Source organism: Ceratotherium simum, chromosome 37 (genome assembly GCF_057802395.1).
Source record: "Ceratotherium simum simum isolate JZ-2026a chromosome 37, ASM5780239v1, whole genome shotgun sequence".
Classification (NCBI taxonomy): Eukaryota; Metazoa; Chordata; class Mammalia; order Perissodactyla; family Rhinocerotidae; genus Ceratotherium; species Ceratotherium simum.
In genome coordinates this window covers 3,990,369-4,015,538 of record NC_141936.1, presented here as the reverse complement: position 1 = coordinate 4,015,538, position 25,170 = coordinate 3,990,369, and the positions used below count along the sequence as shown (strand labels likewise).

The 25,170-nt window shown below is 53.7% G+C and overlaps 1 protein-coding gene across 1 annotated transcript in view; it reads right to left on the bottom strand.

Annotated features, from left to right (window-relative positions):
* Window positions 1–24,220, bottom strand: part of PER2 (period circadian regulator 2) — a 41,481-nt gene extending 17,261 nt beyond the window's left edge. The window contains exons 1-10 of the mRNA XM_087424615.1: window positions 24,122–24,220; window positions 14,484–14,731; window positions 13,637–13,699; window positions 12,423–12,577; window positions 9,592–9,713; window positions 8,266–8,467; window positions 6,053–6,104; window positions 4,438–4,580; window positions 2,751–2,829; window positions 67–173 (exon numbers count right to left, since the gene is read on the bottom strand). Of these exons, the coding sequence (XP_087280741.1) occupies window positions 67–173; window positions 2,751–2,829; window positions 4,438–4,580; window positions 6,053–6,104; window positions 8,266–8,467; window positions 9,592–9,713; window positions 12,423–12,577; window positions 13,637–13,699; window positions 14,484–14,713 (1,153 nt within the window). The 5' untranslated portion in view covers window positions 14,714–14,731; window positions 24,122–24,220. The remainder of the gene's footprint in view (window positions 1–66; window positions 174–2,750; window positions 2,830–4,437; window positions 4,581–6,052; window positions 6,105–8,265; window positions 8,468–9,591; window positions 9,714–12,422; window positions 12,578–13,636; window positions 13,700–14,483; window positions 14,732–24,121) is intronic.
* Between the last annotated feature and the right edge of the window lie 950 nt (window positions 24,221–25,170).

The following is a 25,170-nucleotide window of genomic DNA, read 5'->3' as shown; positions in this document are numbered from 1 at the left end:
GGGAAGCCCCAGGAGCATATTAGCTTTGTCAAAGCCTTCAGGATTTACCATGTAAAGGGGACCTACTCTTTTTATGGATGGCGAGCATCAAGGGCCTGTCACTGGGGTGAAGCTGCACGAGCACGGGGGTCTCGATCAGGTCCTGAGGTAGGTAGCCCAGGAGGGGGACCGCCCTGCAAGGCAAGGACACACATACGCATCATTGTGTAGCTCGTGCCCAGTCTCAGCCCCACAGCTGCACGTCAGGATGCATTCCAGAATATGTCCTCCAAACAGGGCAGCAGACCACCACAAGAGCCGTCTTACTCATTGGGAAAAAGAGACAGACCCCAAATTCCCCAAAGATCAAGATTTGGGAAATAGGCTGCAGAGAAATGGTCAGTCTTTCAATTATCAGCAAATAAATGATGGCAGCAACCGCGGGTCTGTGGTGGGAAACAAGGCCCTACTAGGCCCCCCGTGGCCCTGCGAGGCTAAGTGCTTTAGCTTTGTGTCTAATTTCCCGAAGGAAAAAATCAGAATAATGTTTTTGTGTTTCTTCTTTTAAGATCTTTTTCTTTTTTTGTGTCATGCGTAAGTCTGGTCAGACCATGGCCTGGCATGGATTTTTTTTAACAAGTTTTGCCTGGACTTGGACAGCCCCGTCTGTGTGCATCTTTTCCAGCTCAGGCTGTTCTCCTTCTCCGGTTACTTTGGCCTCTGCGTCTGGTCCGCGTTCTGTGGCTCCTGTGGAGGCGCCATTACTGGCAGAGGGCCTTCGCTCCGTGCCCATCAGGTCTTCGCTTGGAGCTGTTACTTTGCTTTCTGGAAGAATGTTCTGGGTTGAATGTCTCAGCACCTCTTCTGCATGTGTGTGTCCAGTGTCTTGTTTGCATCCAGTGTCCTCTGTCGCGTCCAGTGCCCTCTGCCTGCTCAGCGGCTGTCCCCTCTCCCGAGCTGCATCTCAGTCTCCCCCTGGAGGCCAGTCTCTTTGCATCCAAACAGATGTTTTCATAAACTCTTCTGCTCACGTGGAAGGACACTCTCCTTCAAGCCTTTCGAGTGAAGCCTCCCCGTTCCCTGTGGTGTGGAACTTTCTCGTGGGCCCAGCATCATTCTCTGATTTTCTCCTCCCTGTCTGAGGCACGCTGTCTCCATGCCTTGTGTTTTCCTTTGGACAGGTTGTACAGAATGTCCCTGGCGCCCTCCCAGGTCAAGGCCTGGCCAGAGGAGGAAGGGGGGCAGAGGGGAGTGGAAGAGGAGGAGGGTGAGGAGGAGAAGAGGGAGCGTGGGGAAGAGGCGGGAGGAGGAGGGTGGAGAAGAGGAGGAGGAGGACGAGAGAGAGGAGGAGGGGGGGGAAGAGGAGATGGGGGAGAGAAGGAGGGGGAGGAGGAGGAGGGGGAAGAGGGGGAGGAGAAAGAGGGGGAGGGGGAGAAGGAAGAGGGGGGCAGAGGAAGAGGAAGGGGTAAGGAGGAGGAGGATGGGGCAGGCACTCTGGCCTGGGCTCTGGGCTGGGCTGCCCACAGGGCTTTGCCAAGGAAGGTTCTGCAGACTGTTGGCCCATAATGCCACGTGCACCTGCTCATCAACCCTCCTGCACATGAGTGAGCAGACACCTGGGGTGGTTTGCAGACAGGAGTTCTTAGACTTTTGGAAGAATAAAAACTATCCTAGGGTTGCTTTACGAATGCAGCTCCCAGGACCCACCCTCCGGATCCTGGTCGGGCAGGGCTGGGTGGGGCCGAGGAACCTGTCCCTTGAAGCTGTCTCTCTGGTGATTCTGACATAGGTGGTTGGCAGCACACACCTGAGCAGCCTGGGGCTGGAGGCTGATGGTCCCTGGCTGCCCGACAGCAGAACTCTCCCAGGAGGCCCCATGGCCTGTGTCCAGGGGTGTTTGTGGGCCAGCTGTAGGCAGCGGGGAGGACAGCATCTGTGGAGGCCGCCTCGGCCCGTTTCAGAAAGCCCAGCGTGCTGGTGCTTCCAGGTCCACTTCCCGTGTGTCTCCTCAGGAAAGTTCTCCCCGACCACTGCCAGCAGCCTTTTCTGTCTTCCTGCATCTGAGCAGGAGCTGCGGGAGGGCACACCGGGGCCTCGGCCCAACACCAGCTAACCCAGAACCCTCTCAGAAGGTCAGTGCTCCCAACTCCGACAAGCGCCATTTGTACAGCTGCAGCACCCAGGTGGGAGACCCAGGAAGGGGGTCCAAGGGGGGCTCTGGGCAGAGGAATGGAGGTGAGCGCTCCCTGTAGCAGCCTGTGGCTCACAGGCTGGCACATGCACGTCTGCTGGGATCCTGCCAAGGGCGTCTCCAGCTTCAATCCTAACATGGTCCTAGGCCCCCAGTTGTACCACTCTTTACTCGTGCGTCTGATTGTGAAATGAGTTTAAACAGGATTATAAATACAGGCTCCATTAGAACGATTACCAGCTCCCCAGAATGCTCCACTTACACAGTGCCCATATCTTAGGGGGGTTTTAGTTTAATCCCATAATTATTTCATTGCCTACATATAGTTAAACATTTTTGTTGATTATCACCTAAGTAAAATCAACATGCAGCCTTGGCTTTAGCGACACAGCTTCAACGTCAAAAACATGACAATTCACTGAGCTTCATTTAGTTGTCGTTGAGTAACTACCAAGAAAATGATGAAACACTAAATACCATGTGAGAGGATCTGCTGGCCTGAAGGACACAATATTGATTCCAGGGCAGAAGAAAGTGTAAGAGGCGGGGGTGGCAGAGGGGACGGCGTCGCATTGCTTACCTTTCATCCACGTCCTGGAACAAACAATTTGGTGTGTGTGTGGTCGTAAAAATTCTCTTTTCAGGAGGAATTCTAGGGGCTGAAAGAATAGAATTTTACACAGATTTCTGATTCTATGAAATGCATACTTCATGCAGTTATATTACAACTACTAGAAAATAACCACGCAGATTCAGAGTGATGGGCAGCTAAGGAAAAAATTAAAAAGTGGCCTCTGAACAACAGAGCCATCACAAAGGGAGCAGAGAGACCCTCCCCTCCCCCACCAGCCAGCCCTCTCAACTTCTTTGTGGACGAGTTTTGGTCTAAAAAGCCAGAAATTGCCATTAACAGAACCATGTTGCAATGCGTAGGCTTCTCTCAGCAAAATGGTGCTGGAAGGCCATCCTCATGATTTTTAAGACTGAACAAGAGGGGGCTGAACAAATTGTTTTAAAAAATGAGTGATGCATCTGGATTCAAAATTCTCAGCAAACGTCTGTCTTGGGACTTAGTTTCCAAGGTGGACAAAGGTGATAGAGTAATTTGCATAAAAGAAGTCATATATCCAGAACTGTCCTTAATGACCAAATCATGGACAAATATTCAAAATTCCAAAATGCCTCATTCTTGGAGACTCTGATCATTTGGGGGAATAACTTGCTGAAATCTAATCTAATCTAATCCTTATTGAATATTTGGAAGAGAATATTCTATCTGCAGGAACCCATCAAACATTTGAAAGAAAGTCACATACTGAAAACAATGTTTCTATTACTCTTAAAAAATGCCTTTTTAAAAAAGACATCATTAACCACTGAGAGAAGATTATAAATACAACAAAACATGGAACAACTGGATCCCTGTGGTTAAGTCATTACAGGTGGCACCTGCTTTCAGAGAATTATGAAATCACGTGACTCGCTGGGTTGCCATGGTGAGGACCTATGGTTTCTGGCCAGGTGTTGTGGACCGTGTCACAGGGCAGTCTATTAGGAGGGTCGCTGGAGGGACACAACCAGGGTGGCAAAGCACCTTGGGTCCTTTGGGCTTCAAAGGAAGATTCTAGATTTGGGGGTTTTTTTGTGCGTGTGGGGGTGGCCTGAGGAGCTGGCGGGAGCAGGAAAGGACACCTGGTGAGACAAGCCTGCTGTGCCTGGATTTCCGCAGGCAGAGGGGGAGGGGAGGAGCCTGGGAGAAACCACAAGAGCAAGGACTGGGACTCAGGAAGCTGCCGTCTGCAGGAGCCAGACTGCAGCGGAGAGGGCAGGACGGGCCAAGGTGGGAGGGAGGAATGCTCAGCGCCTTACTCCTTAGTGGGTGGGGTGGTTTGGGGTTCTGAGCAGGCAGTGGTGTCTCCGCACTTCAGAGGGCCCCACAAGGCTGAGGCCTAAGGTTGCATGAGGATGGGAGGGACCTGGGGCCCTGGACCCCACAGGCTGTTCTCATTACTGGAAGGAAGACAGTGGCTGGAGAGGGAGAAAGAGCACTCACAGTCACAGCAACGTCCTGGACACGGGTGAGAGACGCTGGTACCCAGACCCTTTAACTGACAGGGGGAGGTGGTGTGGCAGGGGCCATGGGGAGGGCCAGGTGACAAAGGTGGGTGTGCTGAGTCTCGAGGGAGATGGAGCCTCTGCCCAAGGCTTGGGGAGAGGCAGAGGCTTACGTCTGCAGACGGGAGGAACTGCCTGGGCCTGGCTGTTACCTTCATAGCCCGAGTGCACCCTCTCTGCCAGCAGCACGCAGCACAGCTGGCTCTCAGTGGCGTGCGGCTCCCGCATCTTGACGAGGTAAGGTGTCATGCGAAACGGGTGGTAGTGAATCTCGTTCTCGTGGTTTTTCCTGACACTGGAGAGGAGGATGTATGAGAGGTTTGGAATTATGACAGAAGCAAGTGTCCTTTGTTGCTAGTTACCTCTCCTCTCATGGCTGGCTGACACGCCTCAGCAATCCTTCTATTTCTTGTACAGATGCCTATGGAGTAGAGCCAGGTTCCTCACCTGGGGACCCAGGCCAAGCTGGATTTGCTGCCCTTGACCTGTGGTCTGTGCCTCTGCCCCACCCGAGGAGCTGGACCCACCACCCCGTCCTCTGTCCTCTCTCTCCAATTCTGGGGACATTAAAGGGTAAAGCAAAGAGTCAACAGCCCTGGGCAGTGGGAGCAGGCCCTTCCAGCAGCCCTGCTCTGCCTCAGTTTGCATTTTAATTGGGGTGAGGGACACTGTTCCAAGAGTGGGGTCCCAACCCCGACTTCTGAGGGTGCCAGTGTCTGGCCAGGATCACTCCTGACACTGCTGCTGGATGCTCACCTGGTCTCCCTGTTTTGGGTCAAAAACCTGCTGGGAAAGCTATGGGGCTCTCCCTGGAAAAATGCACACTTGAACCATAGGCTGCACGTGCTTTTGGGGTCCTCACAGACCCTGGGGTACAGGCCTTCCCAGGTAAGGGCCCTCTGGCCAATTTCCCAGGTGGCTGACGGCAAGTCCAAGCTCCTTAGGCTGACACTCTCCATGAGGAGTGGGTTAAACCACTCCATTGTTGACGGTGCTGTCTCAACCCCTTGTGCACGTTTAAAATGCAGCTTATGTGGGGCCAGCCTGGTGGCGCAGCGGTTAAGTGTGCACGCTCCGCTGTGGCGGCCCAGGGTTCACAGGTTCAGATCCTGGGCGTGGACCGATGCACCGCTTGTCAAGCCATGCTGTGGCGGCGTCCCATATAAAGTAGAGAAAGATGGGCAAGGATGTTGGCTCAGGGCCAATCTTCCTTAGCAAAAAGAGGAGGATTGGCATCAGATGTCAGCTCAGGGCTAATCTTTTTTTTTTTTTTTTTTAAATAATTTTATTTATTTATTTTTTCCCCCAAAGCCCCAGTAGATAGTTGTATGTCATAGCTGCACGTCCTTCTAGCTGCTGTATGTGGGACGCGGCCTCAGCATGGCCGGAGAAGTGGTGCGTCGGTGCGCGCCTGGGATCCGAACCCCGGGCCGCCAGCAGCGGAGCGTGCGCACTTAACCGCTAAGCCACGGGGCCAGCCCATCTCAGGGCTAATCTTACTTACAAAAAGAAAAAAAGCAAAAAAAATGCAGCTTATGAAAGTGAGTTTCCGCACAGACTCTTCAGCAGCAGGGGCGCTCCTACAGAGCCCCCAGCCCCGAAGAACGGGCGTGCAGGCGGGGGCACAGCCAGGCGGACAGCCCTTTCCCCCTCGAGGAGCAGGAACTGGTGCAGGGCACACCTGCGCCTCCTCCACCTTCACAAGAGGGGCCTAGGGTGAAACGCTTGTGCCATTTCAAATGTAGGCAATCCAGTAACTGGACTTACCTGACACGGCAGAAGAAAGACTTCTCCTCCATGCATTCTTGAGTAAAAGAATCTAAAAGAAAAAGCCCCAAGTCATTCATCCAATTACACAACTAAATATAGACAGCACTCTTTACTTCTCCCAGACTCAAGAGAAGCAGCAGATTCCAGCGTCAAGGTGTGAATGCAAATTTACCCCAGCACAAAGCAAAACCCTCAGATTAGAGATCTTTTATTACACTTCTGATTAAAATTAAACATATTTCATGAGTGTGGCACAGACTAAATTATGCAGCGCTAAAGGTTTACAGCCAGGAGTTTAATTTTTTTTGAGTTTAACATTTTTGAAATGGTACATATGTTGCTACAAACACACCCACTAATTAACAATGTAACTCTGGAAGACACACTGACTGATGTGCAGAATTGCTGTGTATAAAGCCGTAACCATTTCACTCTACATATTTTGGGGGATGTTCAATATTCCAACAGAAGCAACTTAGGGCATTTCAAAGCTTACACCAATCCTTTTGCTAAAATACGAACTTACTTTAAAATTGAAGATGTCTAGTACAAACACGAGGTCAATCAGGTGACCTCATCAGAGCTGAGGGAATGGCATTTCCATAGTAAAGGAATTTTTTTTTTTCCGGTAAGAAAGATCAGCCCTGAGCTAACATCTGTTTCCAATCCTCCTCTTTTTGCTGAGGAGGACTGGCCCTGGGCTAATATCAGTGCCCATCTTCCTCTACTTTACATGGGACGCCTGCCACAGCATGGTTTGATAAGTGGTACATAGGTCCATGCCCGGGATCTGAACCCACGACCCTGGGCCACAGAAGTGGAGCATGCGAGCTTAACCAACTACACCACTGGCCTGGCTCCATAATAAAGGAATTTTTAAAAAAGAAATGTTAGACAGGAAGGTACAGCTACTGAGCTGCAGCGGTGACAGTGACAGCACCTGCTGCCGGCTGACTGCGGAGCACCACAGGTGTGCTGGGACCCGAGCCCCGGAGGCGGTGAGAGCGGGTCTGAGGAGTGTGTTGATGGGAGCAGAGACACTGACCCATGAGCCAAGGAGGAACGGGAGGCGGTTCGGGACGCGGACAGGGGTGGCTCTCGGTTGAGACTATGACGGAGGTCAAGCTTGCCTGGGGCAACTCCCAGCCCCATCCGTCTCCTGTTCCTCTCTCCTGGCTCCTTAGTGCTTCTGCGCTTCAGTTCAACCTCAGCTCTGAGCAATCAGAGCCCAACTGGGGCTAATGAGTGTCTAGGGGCAGGCAGACAGATGCTGCAGGACTTTGGCCTCCAAAGGGGACTTCTGCTGGCTGCCCTGGTCACTGAAAGTGGAGGGACTGCAGGGAAGGCCTGAGCTGGTTGGGACCCTCTCCTCTCCAGCACCTTCTGCCAGGCCCCCTGCCATGTTTCTGCTGAGACTAGTCTGGTTGGCCAGTCCCCTCCTGCACCTACTCACATGCAAGGCCCGTGCTGGTCAGTGAGAGCTTCCAAGCCTTCCCAGTCCAGTGGAGGAGGACATGGACACGCCACGGTTAACTGCAAGAGCTCTGCTGCCAGGAGCAGGGAGGGCAGGGCTGGGGCGAGATGCCTGACTCAGGCAACCAGACAGGGGACATGCTCGCATGCCCCACAGACCGGGGAAGCAGCACTCACTGCACAGACTGGAGCCTGTAGTGCCTGGAAAGCCTGCGGCTGAGCCCAGGAGGACGTCATGGTCTACACTCATGAAGCTGCCTCTGGCCAAGGCGAGAAGCACTGCCCACGTCACCCTGACATCGTTACACCGCCTGCAGAAAGTGGGGTGCCTCGCCTATGCCCCGACTGCCTTCCAGATGCACCTCGGTCCTTTCCCATACTCTGCAGACTCACGTCAAGATTTCAGCTGCTCAGAACAACTTCATTTCTAAAATGCCCAACATTTCTTAAAATCTTCTGGAATGGTTTTCTCTCTCTGAAATTTATGAAAAACTATTTTTCTCTCTAAATTTATTCTGAACAAACAACTTTTTCTCTTTCACCTGGACAGAGAAGGCAGCCGACAGCCCCTTTGCATGGGTACGCTGTGCTGGTCTCTGGTAGAGGAGAGGTGGGGAGCACATCCCACATCTTGGAGTGGGCCCAGCCCGGCCCTCACCCCAGGAAGGCAGAAGTCCCCCCCGACCCCACGCTGCTGGTGGAGAAGGACAAGGCAGCCACAGCCGCAGGGCCCTCACCTGCTCCCCTGCAGATGCTCCACGGTGGAAGCTTGTAAGGCGTGGTGGAGCTGTGGAACACACTGACGTCATGGGGCGCCAAGAACTCCACGAATTTGGCATCATAAAAGGTGTCTCTCTTACAGTGAAAGATGGAAGCAACTTGGTTAGAGATGTACAAGATTTTCCCAGTGACCAGGGACACAGCTGCAGCAAACATATCCTGGAAAGGAAGAACATGGCTCCAATGAGAACAGACAGAAGGGGATGGACAGGTCCCCCTCTCGCAAGAGGCACAGACGTGGGGCAGGCAGACGGGAAGGCAGCAGGACGCGTGGAGGGTCAGGGGAGCTGCCAGGCCCCTCTCCTCAGCCCTGACCAGAATAATTCTACTTTCCCCTTATATATTGGGGTCCAGATGGGATATTATTTGAAAAACTCATCAGGGTTCCACAGCCAGAAGGAGCCCAGTGTGCTGATTCTCTGCAGGCGTTGTCCATTCAGTCTTCCCGGGCACGGGGCTCCCTGGCATCTAGGCTGGGCTGATTTGGGAGGTGAAGGGGGGCCCTCCAGTCCCTCTTCCTCTCTCATCTGGGCTGTCAACCACAAACCTCTGCCAGCGCATCCCTCTCCTAGGGGGCCAGGGCAGCCTGGGGAGCTGGAGGCCTCTCTGGCCCACTGTGGGATCTCTCCCTGCCGGCAGGCCCTCTGAGCTCAGGGCCGGGGGCTCCCCGGGGTTAGGCTGCAGTGGGGGCACTTGAGGAAGGAGGTGGGAAGGGTTGGAGAGCCCACTCCCCGGGCCAGCTTTGCCGTGACTCCAGCACATTGGGATCCTCCAACCTGTTCTTCTATATGCTCTCACTGACTGAGCGCTGGGGGTGGCGGGGGCAGAGGGGACTCACTCCTCCTCCCCCAGACCTCCACGGGAGCCCCATCTTCATGGGTTACCTAAAAGTGCATGAACTTTGGAGCTCACGAAGCTGAGTTCAAGTCCCAGGACCCCCCCAAATGAACAGACAGTCACCTAGTGTGTCCCTTACCCCCGTGTGGGCACCATGCTCCATTGGGTGGGGCTCATCCTTACACACACAGGTATGGGGTGGAGTCAGCCATGAGACAAGGACAGTCTCACAGAACACAGCAGAAGCCTGCACACAACTGGTATTTCTGAATCACTGACTTTCAGGTCTTTTTTTTTTTAAGGTACGAATTCATTTCCTGAAACTCCAAACTCTGCTGCTATAAAGCCACTGGCTACAGTGGCTCAGCTAGCTCACCAGGATGAAGATGCTGTGCCACTGGAAAATAAGCTTTCTGGGGAAGACTCCACTCGTGTAAGACACGTACCACGTTCTTCACGATGAACTCGGAGGTGGCGCTCTCAATTTCTTCCATGGTGCAGGAAGGCACATCGGCGCTGCAGGGGTGGTTCTCGCTGCACATCAGCAGCTGGTAATACTCCTCGTTGGCTGCAGGAGAGACCAAGAGGAGGACTGAAAATGGTTCCTAACTCTACGTGTTGGGGATTCTACTGTTCTCCTGAAAAAATGGGCATATGGAAGATATGGGCTATCTTCCTGGGACACCGAGAGAACAGAACACAGAGAAACTGAAACAAACAGAAATCTGTTTTTTCAAACAGCTTTGGGGTGACAAAGCCATGGCCACAGACGCCCCCCAGAGGGGAGCCCTCAGGTGAGTGGGACCCAGGGCTGCGGCTGGAGCTGGACCCAGGATCTGGCCAAGCGTGTGCAAGACCTTTGGACCCAAGGCTCAGTCTTATCTGATTTAGACTTTTCTACCTTCCAAACATCAGGAACTGCTAGGTTTCTGAGCATATGCTCAATTCCAGAAACAAACTGCTGGAAAGGGTAGGAAACACCCTCTCGATATGGGCCGACATTCCAAGTTCTTGAGTCAGTGCAGGTGCCAAGAACACAACACCCTACACGGACAGTCAGCGGGGGCAGAGCAGCCGACCAGACAGAGTGACCTTCCCTGCGTTCCTCCTTCCACAGGCATGCAGCGCCCAGAGCCGTCCCTCCCCAGGGGGGTGCACACTCCGAGGCCCCACACAGATTCTCAGTTGGCATTTTTGGGCCTGACCAGCACTGACCAGCACCGACCAGCCACCCCGGGAGACTCAGCCTGCGCCCTCGGTAGGCCGGTGAGAGCGGACCATCGCAGTGCTGCCCACCAAGGCCTCCTGAGGGCAGGGGCAGCCCCTAGGGTTCAGAGAACCACCTCGCCCTGCAGTTCGTGCGCGCCCTTGGTGGGCTGGCAGAGCATGTTATCTGTCTTCACTGTATTAACCCTCACGAAGGGACACAGCCTAGAGAGGAGCCTGCAGAGAAACATGGGGCTGAAAAGGGTACCCAAAAGGCAGGACAAACCAGCGCACGGCAGAGCTCACCCTTCCATGCCCAGCACACACTCTCCCAGCTGGATGAATGGGACAAGCAGTGATGACCTTCCAACGAAAGTCATCCAAACGTTAGAAAACATGGAGGCTGTTTGAAATATGGTTTCGTATCCATGATTATTAGTGACAAACCCTGCCCTGACTGTATGCAGTGCCTCGAGATAGTAGCTGATGATAGTAGAATAAAGCCACCCTTTCACCTTTCTCTCAGCCTTTGAGATTTTTTATTCCTATGCATGTTTTTAACGTGCACAGTCCACTGGGACCTCAGCGCACATGTGTAACACAGGTAGAGTGGGGGTGTGGCTCACACATCTGTTAATGGAGGGCCCCTTCCTTCTCTGCCCTAATGAGAAGCTGACTTCTCTCCTGTCTCTGCTTGCTTGTCAAAATGGACCAAAGCAGCTAAGAAAGGCCTCAAAGCGCAGGAGCTGGTGGTCTCCACTGTAATGAAGAGTACGCCTGTGTCCACTGCTCTAAGGTCAGGAATGTGGATATGTACACTTCCTCCAGGACTTCGCTCTTGTCTCTGAAACGCTGGAGGAAATTTTAAAACCTCTCGAAGCTCACAGCCTTGTTCCAGCAACAGACTGAAAGGCAAGGCCGTGTGGATCTTTCTGATCAACTTCTACAGCTAAACCATCCTAAGATGACCCCCAGTGCAGGGGGCACAGGCCTGAACTCCCCGGGACGGGCTGTTTGCAGAACAGCACATCCAGCAGTCGAGCACTCGGTTCACTAGAAATGCTGGCGCCTCTTCCATGGCAGTGTGTTCCCCACCTGTCCTGGAGACAGAGGCACCCGCGGTTATCTGAGATCCGGGAGGTGGGGTACCTGCCTGGGGGAAGGTCCAGTCACAGGAGCAGCTGAAGGAAGACTGAACTCTACTAGAAGCTATTTAAGGGGCTTGGAGTTTATTGAAAAGTGTCTGAGCTTGATGATGTGACTATTTTTGGAACTTGGGTTTGTTCATAGATTCCCGCACTGCATCCATGAAGAGTCCTGCACGTGACTCAGATAAAAGCCTCAGTCTGTTCCACTGACTAGTTCTAAAAGCTCTTACACATTCTGCCATCTAATAATAAAATCCAAACATACCCACAAATGGAAGCAGAATCTGGATTCTGCAGGTCCCATTATGGCACACCTGTGATGGAAGGAGGTGCTCTGCCCTGTCTCCTGCCTTCCTGGTTCAAAGACCACCACCATAGACATTCACACAGTTTTAGGCTAACAAGAAATGTACTGCCCCAGGTCTTGAATCAACAAGCTCTAAAATATTAAGGATAAGATCTGGCAATATCCTCCCTCATATCTCTTGATGTTATTTTTTAAAGAAGGGGCAGGTCCTCAGCTAAATGCTGTGGGCTTTAATTCCATTTTGCTTCAGTTCCATTCTGAGCTGCTCACGCGTCAGGCCTCGGTGCAGGTCACCAACTCTCCGGCCAGAGTCTGGAAGATGCTGGACTCTCTTGAACGTGACCTGACCCCAGTCCAGAGCATGAAAGTGTTGTGTCTAAATAGGTTGCTCTTATCACCTGGTTTTTTACTTGACTGTTTTCTGTAAAAGTCAAGTGTAATAGAAAACTTCCAGTGAACTGAGGTTTCCCATCAGTGGCAGCTTTCTCAGAGTTAATAATTCCCTTCTGCTGTTTTAGGATTGGGTTTTAGAAAGTCAGCACCAACCAAGCTGTAATTTGGGGGGATGTGAAACTTACTTCTACAGGTTTGGGACAAACACACGAGGCAGATGTACCTTTCACTTGCTTCACGCTCCGCAGGGCATACTTCAGGGTGGCCAGCGTGCCGGCCTTCCCCTTGGCCTTCCTGTCCGCGGGCAGGTGGACTTTCAGCTCCTTCAGCGTTTTTATCAGCTCTTTGTGCGTGTCTGCCTTGGCGGACTGCTCGCTGCTATGGAGTTAAAGAAAGTGTTGATCAGACATGAGCTTCGACATGCCCTTTTCTGAAGAAATGCACCTCTAGTCCAGTTTCCCAACCAGGGCACGGGGATGTTTTGGTCCACGGAGTTCTTTGCGGTGTGCTGCGGAATGTTAACAGCATCCCTGGCCTTCCCCAAAGGATGCCAGCAGCACCCTCGCCAGTGGTGACAACCAAAAATGTCTGCTGACATTGTCACATGTCTCCTGTGGGAAGATGAATCGCCCCCCAGGTTGAGAACCACCTCTCTAACACACGAGAACACTGCCGAGGTCCCTTCAGCTGGGTTCTTGTCCCCCAAGGGTGAGAACTGGACTCTGCCCAACAGGGCCTGCTGGTCAACCCACAGTCTGGCAGGCAGACTGCGTCACTGAGCTGTGCCTTCCTTCCCTGTCTCAGATGAAAAGGATCGAGTAATGGAGATTACAGAGGACAGCAAAATGGTTTCCTGGGCATGCATGTGAATGATGAGCAGAGGAAGACCTCAGAGAGGAAGGAGATTTATGAGAAGGATCTCCAAACCTAAGGATACAGAGATGGGAGAAAGGCAGGACAGGTGGCACTTGCTGAAGGAGATGGGCCTGTTTAGAGCAGCAGGTGCAGAAAGAACGATGGAAATCAGGTCTCTGAGGCTGTGGCAAAGTGCCCACATGCCCAGGAGTGACAGCTGGATTTTGCTCCAGTGATGATATAAAAATGTCTGTGAATACGAAATTAAGGATACATTTGTTACAAATACCTAAAAAGGGTGAGGAAGTCCCAGATGAATATGTCTAAGAGGCAGGCAAGGTCTGCTCAGATAGAGCCAGAAGGCCTACAGATGAAGAGCGACATCAGGGGCTCTGAATAGCCCGTGGGGACAGTCAGGGTCTGTGAGGGCACAGCCAGGTTCACACGTGAGACAGCAGTGCAGACTAACAGGTTCTAGCAGAAGCTTGAAAAAAATCACATCACCCCCAAAACTAACCTCCTATACCATATCTTTCTATTTCTCCAAAGACTCTAAGTCAAGGGACTTCTGACTGGCCTTACCTGCAGCCACTTGTAGATGGGTTGTGTTCAGACTTCACCATCATCAGGCTAAAGGCATCTGGACTAAAAGAACAAGAAATAAAGACTAAACTCAGAAAACTGTATGTTCCATCCACTTCCTCCCCCATCCAACCAGTGATAACAGGCTAGATTTCACCACAGGAAAACAATTTTAAAAAATACGACATTAAGATAGAACCGGAACATAAAACCTTCAGATACCAGGAAAAGTAAGTATTGGGAGATGGAAACCCAAGACTAGTGGAGCCAGTTCATATTCCACAAACCACTCAGCGTCGGTGTAAGCAGCTGCCAGGTGGGTTACCTGACTCTTCTGCCTCCCAAGACTCATTATACTCTCTAGCTACGCACTGGCACTCGGATCTTCAAAATCAACAGGGGCATCATTAGAAGGAAGGCCAGAGTCTAGTAAATTTTAGTTGTTTCTGAGTTAATAAGATTTTCAAAAGTCTTGAAAACCTTGGTAATCATGATTTAAAGATTGCAAAAGCAGGGGCGGGCCCGGTGGCGCAGGCGGTTAAGTGTGCGTGCTCTGCTGTGATGGCCCGGGGTTTGCCGGTTCGGATCCCTGGCGCGCACCGATGCACCACTTGGCAAGCCATGCTGTGGCAGCATCCCGTATAAAGTGGAGGAAGATGGGCATGGATGTTAGCCCAGGGCCAGTCTTCCTCAGCAAAAAGAAGAAGATTGGCAGATGTTAGCTCAGGGCTGATCTTCTTCACACACACAAAAAAAAGATTGCAAAAGCAGTCAAATTACACCAGAATGAGACACTGACAAAACAAACAACCAGCCTCGCCTCGGTCGGGCAGGAGGCCCTACCTACCCCTGGTGAGCGTCAGGCGGCTCCACCAGCATCCCCAGCTCCTTGCCGGTGTCCTCACAGTCGCTGCCCTGTGAGTCCCGCCCCGTGGAGCCGTTTTCATTGGTTTCATTTCCGCTGGAGCCACTGCTCATGTCGACATCCTCCTGCAGCTGGGCTCGGCTGGGCTTGGGCTCCATGGGCTCCTTGGTGGGGCTGGCAGGGCAGGGGGGATAATCAGCGTATCCGTTCATATCAGCTCCCGAATGAAGCTGGCAAGCAAGAGAGACGTCGTCAAAGAGCAAGGCGGTTACTGCAGCCATCACGTGGAGGGCCCCGGGGAATCCCTCTCCATGTTTTGCTAAATGAGACGGCAGTAGCCAGGTCAATTGTGGGTACTCTCCTTTGCCTTATTCACTGAGCTCCTCCTGCCATGAATGAGGAAGGTGGCTGAATTAGGCACCCCAGCCCCAGACATCAAGTTGCCGATGGCCTAGTCAGAAGGTGAAAAGAGTTGTCAACGATCACTGCCCAGCACGGGGACGCAGGGGAGGCCTGTGGGAAAAATATAGATTCACAGTGAACAGCGGGCAGGGCCTGGGAACCTGCATTTTACAAATATCCCCAGGTGATGTGGGGAGCAGTAGGGTTCAGAAATCTTGGCCATCACAAGTTAGAGGAGACGCCAAAACCAGGCTGTGGGCAGGGGGGATCCCCAAAACCAGGCTGCAGACATGGGGAGACTTCAGGGAGAGATGAGGTTGTGGGTAGCAGTTGTTACCCTGTGCAGAGAACAGAGTGGGTGGGAACCTGACAGCAGCACAGGGTTCCAGGCCCTGCAGGCAGTTCCCACGCTTGACTCGGGTGTGTGCAAGCTGTGTGGGGAGAGAAGAAGGACCAGAATGAAGCCAGCGTGAAGATTACACTTTATCCGGGAAACGACTAGACTAGGAGCCGAGGACGCATTTGAAGCACCAGCCTCACGTAACCTGGTTTGCATCTGGACAGGTCCTCACTGCTGCATGGACAGTTGACTTTGGTGCTTTGGGGGCAGTGGGGAGGGGGGCAGAAATCAGAGACAGACCAGCCATAAGGCTGGGACGAATAAGGTCCGTGATTACGCAGGGCAGAGGGGTTTGACCAGAAGCCTAGGGACTGGGGACAGATGTCACAGTGTGAAAGGAGGACCCAGGACGTGTCTCCCCAGGGTCCCCGCAGGAAGTAGACGCCCACTCAAACCAGTAGAGCGTATGATGAAGGCACTGCACGAAAGGATGTGGTCAGGGTTGAGGAAACAACAAAAGGCATGCAGCCCTGGGGGCTACCAGGTAGGGCGAGGGGGAGCTGTTATCCCTCTGGATAGGCAGGGGATGAGGCCTGCTGGGGACGAGGCCTGCTGAAACCAGAGGAAGCCAGACAACCTGTGGCTGGGAGGACAGAGCTAGGGGAATGCAGCCCTGGCTTCTCTCTCCTGCTGATCTCAGAGGTCAGGGAGCCAGAAGGCAAGGGGACCCGCTGACACGGTCCCTAACTGTGGAACTCAGGAAGTGAGGAGGGAGGGAAGATCTGGAGGGCCCAGGGAGTGGTGCCTTCACTGAGGGGGTCCCTAGAAGGCAGAATGTGCCCCCCAGCTTCCATGTGCTCAGGGAAACAGACCAGACACCTGGTTGATGATGGCGACTACAGACACTACACTAAGGGCCTGACCCACGCCATTCCACCTAATCCTCGTGATCACTGTCCACAGTGCAGGTACGACACCCTTCTTGGCTCCATTCCATGGATGAGAAAATGGGTAGTGACTTGCCCAAGGCCACACAGCAGCAGATGACAGCGCTGGATTCTGGGCCCGCCTCCCCTGAAGACAGAGAATCCAATACATTATTCTTTGGAAAACAGCAGGTCTGATTAGACCCTGTCTTGTTCATGAACCATACAAAGAAAAGAGCTAAGATGTGGCTTTTGAAAAAACGTGCAACAAAGACAAGATGAACACAAACTCCACGAGGAAACAAGCAAATTTAGGACAGCACCAACTCTGTATCATAAAAATCAAGAAATGATGGATTCCATGAAACAAGTAATGGAGGATGAGCTAAAGCCACAGACCGAGATGAAAAAGCCACATCAGAACAGAAAATTAGAAAGTTAAGTTCAGAGTCAATAACGAAGATGGCAGCTTCAGTGATGGGGAGGAGGAGCATGAGAAACTTTTTTTAAATGAAAGGAAAGGACCAATATTACATATGAGGGGAGGAGAGATATGGAGGAAAGCTGCATTGTGACCTGCAAATAATGGCTCTTTCTGGAAAAGACACCAGAACAGTGAAGCAGAAACCACAATGAAAGATACACGTGAAGAAACCATCCTGTCTGAAGACAGATTTGCGTTGGCCCTCAAAGGAGTCCCCAAACACCAGGCAAAGTTACGCGAGAAGAGCCCAAGCCTAGCATTGTCCTGAGGAAAAACGACGTTTTCAAGGAAAAAGAAAATTCTACCCACATCCAAACAGGAAAAACAAGCAGGTTACCTACAAAGGATGGAAAGTCTTGCGAGTCTGGACAGCTCAGCTGTAATATTAAATTTTCAGAAGATCACGTCTACACATCACATTGCCCTGCGAGCGGAAGGTCACGGTCAAGGGAGGGAATCTCAGTCAGGGGACACCTGTTCATTGTGGCTTTAGATAGCTGCAGTTTATCCATGTCCCCAGTCACAGAGAACCTAAACTGCCAGCGGCGTTCCAACAAAAGTCCGGAACAAAACAAGTAAGTCTACTGCTGGGTCTATTTTAACATTTCGGGGAAGTTCTAGCTCATTCAATGCAAGACTGAAAGGTTTCTTTTGAGAAGAGAGAGACGAAAGACTAAGAAGAGGCTATTCCCCCAAAGAGAAATCTATAAACTCGGGGAGATGCTCAACCTCACTAGTCATGGGGAAAATGCATGAGGTCACCAAAAGTGAACAAGACCGACGGCATCCAGTGTCGGCGAGGCAGTGGACTCTTGTGCACCACGGTATACGAACAAAGTCTTTCCAGAGGGGACTCTGTGTGTGCCCAGCAACATTGATCATCCGCATCCCTTCCCACTCCTGGGAAGCCACTCTGTGGGAGTGCTTGTATGTGTGCACAAAGACAGGTGAGTACGGTGCATGGAGCCATAAAAACCTGAAAAGGACCATCAGCAGGGAGGCTATCGATGTCCTATCTAGGGCACCTTGTCCACCACAACCACCCTGGCCAGGCGCCAGCCTCAACTTCCAAACTGGGTCCCCTGCCTCACCTGCCCCGCTGTGGTCCAGACGGCAGTGAGCGATCCTGGTGACAGGAAAGTCAGCTCACATCAGGCCTCTGCGCCGGGGGGCCCAGAGCACAGCCCTGGTCAGCATGAGGGCCCACAGCTCTGCGAGGTCTCCCCGGCTGCCTCCTGGGCATCTCTTGCTGTGGTCCCCCGCCTCGGCCCAGCTGCTGAGCTCCGACCTCAGGGACTCTGCTGCTCCCTGGTGCCCATAGCCCTTGTCCTGCAGATAGTCTGCCTCTCCTACACAAACAGCACTGACTTCTCCCCCACCAGCTCTGCAACCCCTGCTCGGCTCTCTCTCCTCCACGGCACTGACACTGCCGGCCTCCACACCAACGTGTCAAGAGCTTTGAGGTGTTCCCTGCTGTATCCCCAGGGCCTGGCACATACTGCTGCCAGCATAAAACCTGGCACAGCTGCACTATGGAATACTATGCACCCACTAAAAAGAGGGAGACCAGACATATTGAGGTGGGAAGATTCTAGGACATAAACAAACAAGTCACAGAACAGTAAGTAACAACCACAATAAAATGATAGGTGGTACTTATGCAGGGCTGGCCACGTGTTGGCACTGCTCTAGGCGCTGTTTTCTGTTGATTAACTTGCTCTTAACTAGACGGCTGGCGGTACAACAGAGGACGGGACAGACATCTTTCCTGCCCTCATGGAGCTCACGTCCCGGTGGGGGGAACAGGCCATCAATAAGGGAACGGCACATACGGTAGATTAATGATACGTGCTAAGCAGAAGGAAGCAGAGCACAGGACCAGGAGGTGTTGTGTGGGAGGGGCTGAATGGGACATTTCAGGGAGGGTGGCCAGAGAAGGCCTGTGTAGAGGTGACACTGACTTGGTACCAGAGCCCCATGTGGGGTGCTGATTCAGAGCCCCTCGGCCTCGCCCTCCCCAGCCTGGAGCCCCTCGCTCCTCACCAACCCTTGCTGGGCACACACCCATGTGGTCCTCCTGGCTTCACACGGGAGGCTGCCAGGAGACTCTGGTTGTGCCGGCCACACGTGGCCTTGGATGGGTCATCACACCACGGAGTGGGCCCTCGCTTCCCCAGCTGCTGCCAGAGGGCCCGGCAAGGAACTGGACCCAAGAGAAAGCTATTCCCCTCCGGGGGAAAGGAGAAAAGAAGGGGCTGGCGGATAAACCCCCTCTCCGTCCCTGCCTCAGATTGGCTGTTCTCAAGCTTTTCTTTCTGCCCTTCCCTCCTGTCTGTTTTTTGGATAGTCTCTCTGATGAGGCCCCAAGGGGCTGAGGGATCAGCTGGGTGTGTGTGAAGGAGGGCGTCACCATCAGGGCGCCATCTTGTGTGTGTGCCCCAGCCTTCTCGCCCTCACTTCTCTCTTCCCTCACTTTTGCTGCTCTTGAATCGCACCCACCAGGAAAGCACTGGCATTAAGTCTCGGCCCAGACTGCTTCTGAGAGAACTCGAACTAAGACAGACTGAAGAGGGTCAGAGAGTGGGTCAGGAGGATGCTGGAGGAAGAACATTCTAGGCAGGGGACAGCAAGTGCAAAGGTCCCGAGGCAGGTGAGACTCAGAAAGATGAACGAGTCTGGAGCAGAGAGGACAAGGCAGAGGGTAGGAGGGTAACATGAGGTCAGAACCAGACCAGGTGGTACCTCACAGGGGCAGAGCCAGGACCCCGGCTTTACCCTGAGTGAGATGGGGACTGCGGGAGAGTTCTGTGCTTGCATTGTAATGGCGTTGCAGGCTGGGGGCCTGGTAGAAGCAAGACCTCTCTGGGGGCTCTTGCTACGGTTCAGTAGAGTTGCCAAGGGGCTGCCCAGGGTGCCAAAGCCAGGCTCTCACTCCTGCACCCCAACAGCCTGGACACCACCCATCTCATCCCACAGCCCTCCCCTGACAAGCAGCTGGTCCTTCTTGCCGAGTGAATTACGAAGGCCGAGGGGTTAAGTGAGCAGCCCCCGGATGGTGGGGGCTTCAGTGGGTCCCACCACTTCCTAAATGTTTGATCTTGGGCAAGTTCCTGAGCCTCTGTGCCTTGTTTCCTCATCTGTAAGATGGGGCAGCAGCAGCCCCTGCCTCCTGTTGGCTGCCGGGAGGGTTAAATGACACAGCCTGAGCAGAGTGTCTGCAAGGCAGTAAAGTGTCCAACAAACTAGCTTTTATCATCACTGTTAATTACTACAGGAAAACAGATGGGGTAACAGAAGTGATTAAAAATATATATATATTTCATTGCCACAAGAGCTGTCTCTGGCTTGTATTTAAAGGACTAAGAGCTCAGCTGTCCCCCCACCCCGGCAGTAAAGACCTCCTCTGGAAGGAGGCAGCACACACTCTGCCTCCACGCACGCTGCCCCATGGGCTCGTTGCTTAGCTCCCTGGAGGAGCTCCTGGCTCCCGCCCCTGGGAGCCCGTGTGAGTAGGATTCATTGAGTAGGAGTGAGCAGATCAGCTTAGATGGGAGATAAATCTTTTAGCAAAAAGGGTGGGGCAAGCATGGCAGAAGTGTGAAACAATAAACCAAACCAAAGCACCTGAAACTTCATTATTCCAGAAAATGCATCACTCAGCACCAACAGCTCTAATGGACCGACCTCATTTTGCCAAGTTGGCAGAACCAGTGTGCCCATCAAGGCAGACTTTGCCTCCTACCTTCCACAAACGTTTACTGCCAGCACTGCTGGGGCCCTGGGGGCTCCCTGGGAAACCTGTGTTTATACCCCTAGGTGGGTGCTCATAGCCAGGGCTCCCTGGGAGGAAAGGACAGTCAGGCCGAGAAGGGGCTGCCGGGGTGCGCCTGTCCCTGCCCCCTTGCTGCCGCCTCCACAGATGTCCGCCCGCTGGCTCTGCCCTCAGAGAGCGGGCAGACTGAAGGAAAGAGCTGAGCTCGGGCCCCTGACTCCAGTCTTCTGACCACACCTTTGGTGGCGAGGTTTGCCTTGACGGGACAGAGGAACATTTAGAAAGTGCAGTCCCAATGAGGTCATGGTCTGGGATGGCCTCACAGTAATACGGGAGGGGGAGGAAGCAAGTGGGGGTATGGAGGAGAGGGGCCAAGAGCTGAACCCACTGGAGGTGGTTGACGGAATGGATCACGGAGTTCATTACACTATCCTCTCTACTTTCACATATATTCAGAGTTTCCATGATAAATAAAGAGAATGAAGTAAAAAAAAAAAGAGAATGAAAGCACAGCCTGGTCCCCAATTTCACCCTCCGCTGCCACTGGCAGGACTGATAAAGGCTTCTCACACTCAATACCCTTGAGCCTAACGGGGAAGGACATTTCTTTGTGGAAATCAGAAATCAGCATATAGCTCAACTGCTGAAGGCGATCAAGTTTTTGAAACAGAAGTATAAGATACATGCAGAAAAGTCCCAAATCCTAAGGCCCCGGCTTGACGTACGTCCACAAACTGAGCACACCTGTGTACCCAGGCCCCCAGCTCTGGAGACAGAACACTCCCACCCCCACCACCCAGGCCCCTGGTGGCCCTCCCTGCCACCCCCACCGGGTCACCACCAGCCTGACTTCCCACAGCCTGGCTCATTCTGCCTGTTTTGGACTTTATGTAACAGGGATCTCGCAGCCTGTGTCTGGGTATTTTACAACCCCCAATATTTTAACACGTCTGCTACTTCCTGGTCGGAGCCAATTCCCCGAGGCCAGCCTGCTGTAATCCGGAGAAAATGTTTGTCCTGCTAAATAAACACCACGTTCTCCATGGCAACAGTTGGGTAACTGAGGAAAATGTGACCGTGGCTGTCCAAATATGGAAGGGAAGGAGACTGGGAGAGGCATGTCAGCCTCACCAAGACCCCTTCAAATACTCTCAGCTCCATCTTACAACCTCAGATACGGAGAAGCAGAGATTTAAAACAACAATAATGCAAAAACATCAGCTTCCAGGCTTCAGCATTCAGGGAAGCAGCTCTCTGGTGCCTGTTCTTACTCCTCTCTGCCACCCCAGGACGAGCACTAGGAATCTTCGAGGCCTTGAGGGGCTGGAGAGGGTCAGGCACACAGCTTGGAGCCCACTCTGCCTGCCCTTCGGAATTGCCCCCCTCTGATAACACAGTGGCCTTGACCCCTGCCCGCGACCGTCACTCCCCACCTGCTTACCTACTGCCTCTGATTTGCTCTGGACGTGGAAATACAGCAACAAACTTGTTACAGATGTGCAGACAAGGAGCACCGAGTTGAAACAAGGGCCTAACAGAAAAGTCGCTTAGGGGATGAGCCCATCAGAGGCCCCCATCCAGACTTTCTGGTTCTCCCTTGGGTCCACAGGTGGGCCAGCTTTCCACAAGGGCAGGGGGTGCAGAGCGGCTGCATCGCTGCCAGGTTCTGTGTTCCTAGTTAGTTTTGCCGAGTACAGTCGTTTTCAGTGTCACTCTTTATTTTGACTAAATGCTGAGAGGTTCCGCCAGCCACTCAACGACCTGGTGGAGCCTGCGGTTTGCTGAGGCTCCGCGAAGTTATGTCATCATTTAAAAACAGAGGCGTGCCCACCAGTATTTTTCTGAAAGTTAAATGTGCAGGAGAAATAGTACGAATGAGAGGAACCTCTCCTATTTCCTTCTAAGCTCGGCAGAAATGCCTCACAGGGTCCGTGCCTCACAGCGTGACGTGTGTGGGCGCCTGGGAAATCATCTGTAGAGTAACAGGAATCCAAAAACCTAGGAATTGAAAGGGACCTCGAAGGTCACCTAATCCAAGGCCCTGCCCCACAGACGGGGAAACTGAGGCCCAGGGGGGAGCTGAGTCACCCGGCAGCAGCTGGCTGGCTGGCGGCAGACTCCCCTCCAGCCCAGCACCCCAGCCTCCACAGAAAGCCAGGGCTCCGTTAGTTCTGCACCAGTGAATCACACCAGATGACAGTGACAGATAACTGTGAACACCCACGGGTACCATCCCTGCGTTGGCATATCACGGAGCTCCCACTTAAAAGAAAAGAGTCTCTTTCCTCATTTTACTCATACCCCTTATAAAAAGTGATTAGCCTTGTATTTAAAAGCTCAATTTCCAGTTAAAGCCTTCAGGTGGAGTCCTGTTCCCTTCTCAGCCAACCTGAGCCCTGGACCAGAAACCCCGGAGGAGGCGGGGTCCTCTCCCCTTTGAGCCAGGGAGAAGGCAGTGACCCTGCTGCATGGGGCATGGGAGGGGAGAGGGATTCACGGGAGGGCTTCTGCCATGGTGCTGGGGTTCTTAACATGTGGGGGACCTGGGGCCCCTCCTCCCAAATCCCAGACCACTCAGAATTCAGCACCCAATTTCAGGACTTCATAGAACCTCTGAAGCTCATCCTGACCCAGATCAAGACCCTCAGGATGATGGAAAGACCCTGGAGACATCCTGGGTCTGGGCCTGGCCCTGCCATGGTGTGTGCCCAGCAGGTATCTGGGCCTCAGTTTCCTCATCTGTCAAGCCAAGGGGTTACCCTGGATGATTTCCAGGCTACCTTCTGGCTCTGTAGTTCTGTGAGTATGAATCAGCTTTCCAAACTGGTTTCTTCTGTGTAGGTTACAGAAACCCTGGCAACCGAGTTGTCATCCCTTACCCTGGCCTTCCTGGAGGGGTAAACAGGCCGCCACCCGCCCCCGGTCCATGTCAGGGACTCAGTAGCCAGGGTACACCCCAGAAGGATGGTGTGATTGCTGCATCGCAAAGTGGGACACCTCCCCCACTTCTCCTAACCTGAGGAGACGGAATAAATACAGGGAGGTCCAGCGTGGGCAAAGGGGGTGAACCTCAGCTAGGGCCTCCCTGCCCACAGGGTTGCAGGTGTGCCTTGGCAAAGGAACTTTCTAGTCTCTCTGTCACCCACTCCAGGGGACCCATGGGCTGTTCAGGTAAAGCTCCTAGACCAGCGCCCAGCAGTGGCCCTTCCCCAGCCTGAGACTTGGCTCTCTGGCCTCAGAGCAGGAAGCCGGCTCCCCAAGGGGCCCTCCAGGTTCCCAAGGACAGTTGCACCGACCCTCGGTTGCCATGGCCTTCCTCAGCCCTCTCCCCACGGGTTGAGGTGGGCGGGGGCGGGGTTCATAAGAGAACATCGTCTAGAGGACAGTCCGGTGTGGCACTCACTCAGTAGCTCTGTGACCGTAGGTGGCCTAACCTCTCTGGACCTCAGTTTCTTGATGTGCAAAATGGGGATAACAGTACCCACCCCCAGGCCGGTGTCAAGCCGAGAAGGAGGTGTCAAATGGCCCAGGAAACTCTCGGATCGCGCCTCCGCCGGATCCCTGAGCCGCCGCCGCCCGGAGTCCACCCGCCCGCTGCCCTGGCCGTCCCGGCGCCCGTTACGTAACCGGAGAGCCCGGTGGCTGGCCGGCGGTCCGCGCCCCAGCCCGGCGCCCGCCCACGCGCCGCGCACTCACCGCCGCGCCTCGCCGCGCCGCGTCCTCGCCCGTCCGTCCGCGTCGGTGCCCCGGCCCGGCGCCCGCCGTCACCGCCGCAGCCGAGAGCAGCGTAGCCTGCAGAGCCGCCAGCCGCCGCCGCCTCCGCGGACTCGCTGCTGTCACATAGTGGAAAACGTGACCGCGCGCCCCGCTCCCGCCCCCGGCGCCCGCCATTGGCCGCGGCGCCGCCTCATCTGCATACCGTGGGGGCAGGCCCTGCGAACGACGCACGTCCATTGGCTGTGGCGTCCGTCGCTCTCTTTACATAAGACGCACATGGAACTCCATGTTCACCGAGTCGGTTCCTCAATGAAGAGGCGACGCGCTGGTGTCTCCCCGCTCGTCCTCCCGAGTGGTCCCTTCCACTTCCGGCCTCGGCGTTTTCCATTCAGGACAGCTCGCGTCCGCCGGCTCCGGGAGCGCGGCGTGGCGCGTACCACCGCGGGCCGGGGGAGCTGGGCGCTGGCCTGCGACCCCCTCCTGTGCACCTTCCTCCAGCCAGCCAGGCGGCCGAACCCCTACTGAAGCCCAGGCCCCCGGAGACAGCCACCTTCGGCGACGGGCCAGGGGCGCGCCCCCAGCGGCCAGGGCCGCGGGAAACTCCCTGCGGGCATCTTTCATTCACTTATTCATCTTCATTCATTTACTCACTCGCTCATTCATTCATCGCTAGGCGCTGAAGCTGCCCAGGGGACCGAGACGGGACGGCCCTGCAGGAGCTCCCGGTGCGCGCCCACCCAGGCCACCGAGGTTGACACTTGTCTCAGATCTGCCGGGAGGACCTTTCTTATTTTTGAGACCATGTGTCGCAATTTTTGGTTTAGCAAATAGAGGCATTGTTACTATGAGGAGGTACAAAAGAAATAAAGGATGTGTTCCCCGCCCCCAATCACGTCATTAGGGAGAAAGGATCGTCTTGTGAAAAGGGAAGTTAATCACATACTGAATTGGGCATTGTGGATCATAAATTAACCAGGGCCAGAGTTATCCCCAAAGGCTCCGTGGAGGAGGCAGCACTTGCACAGTTG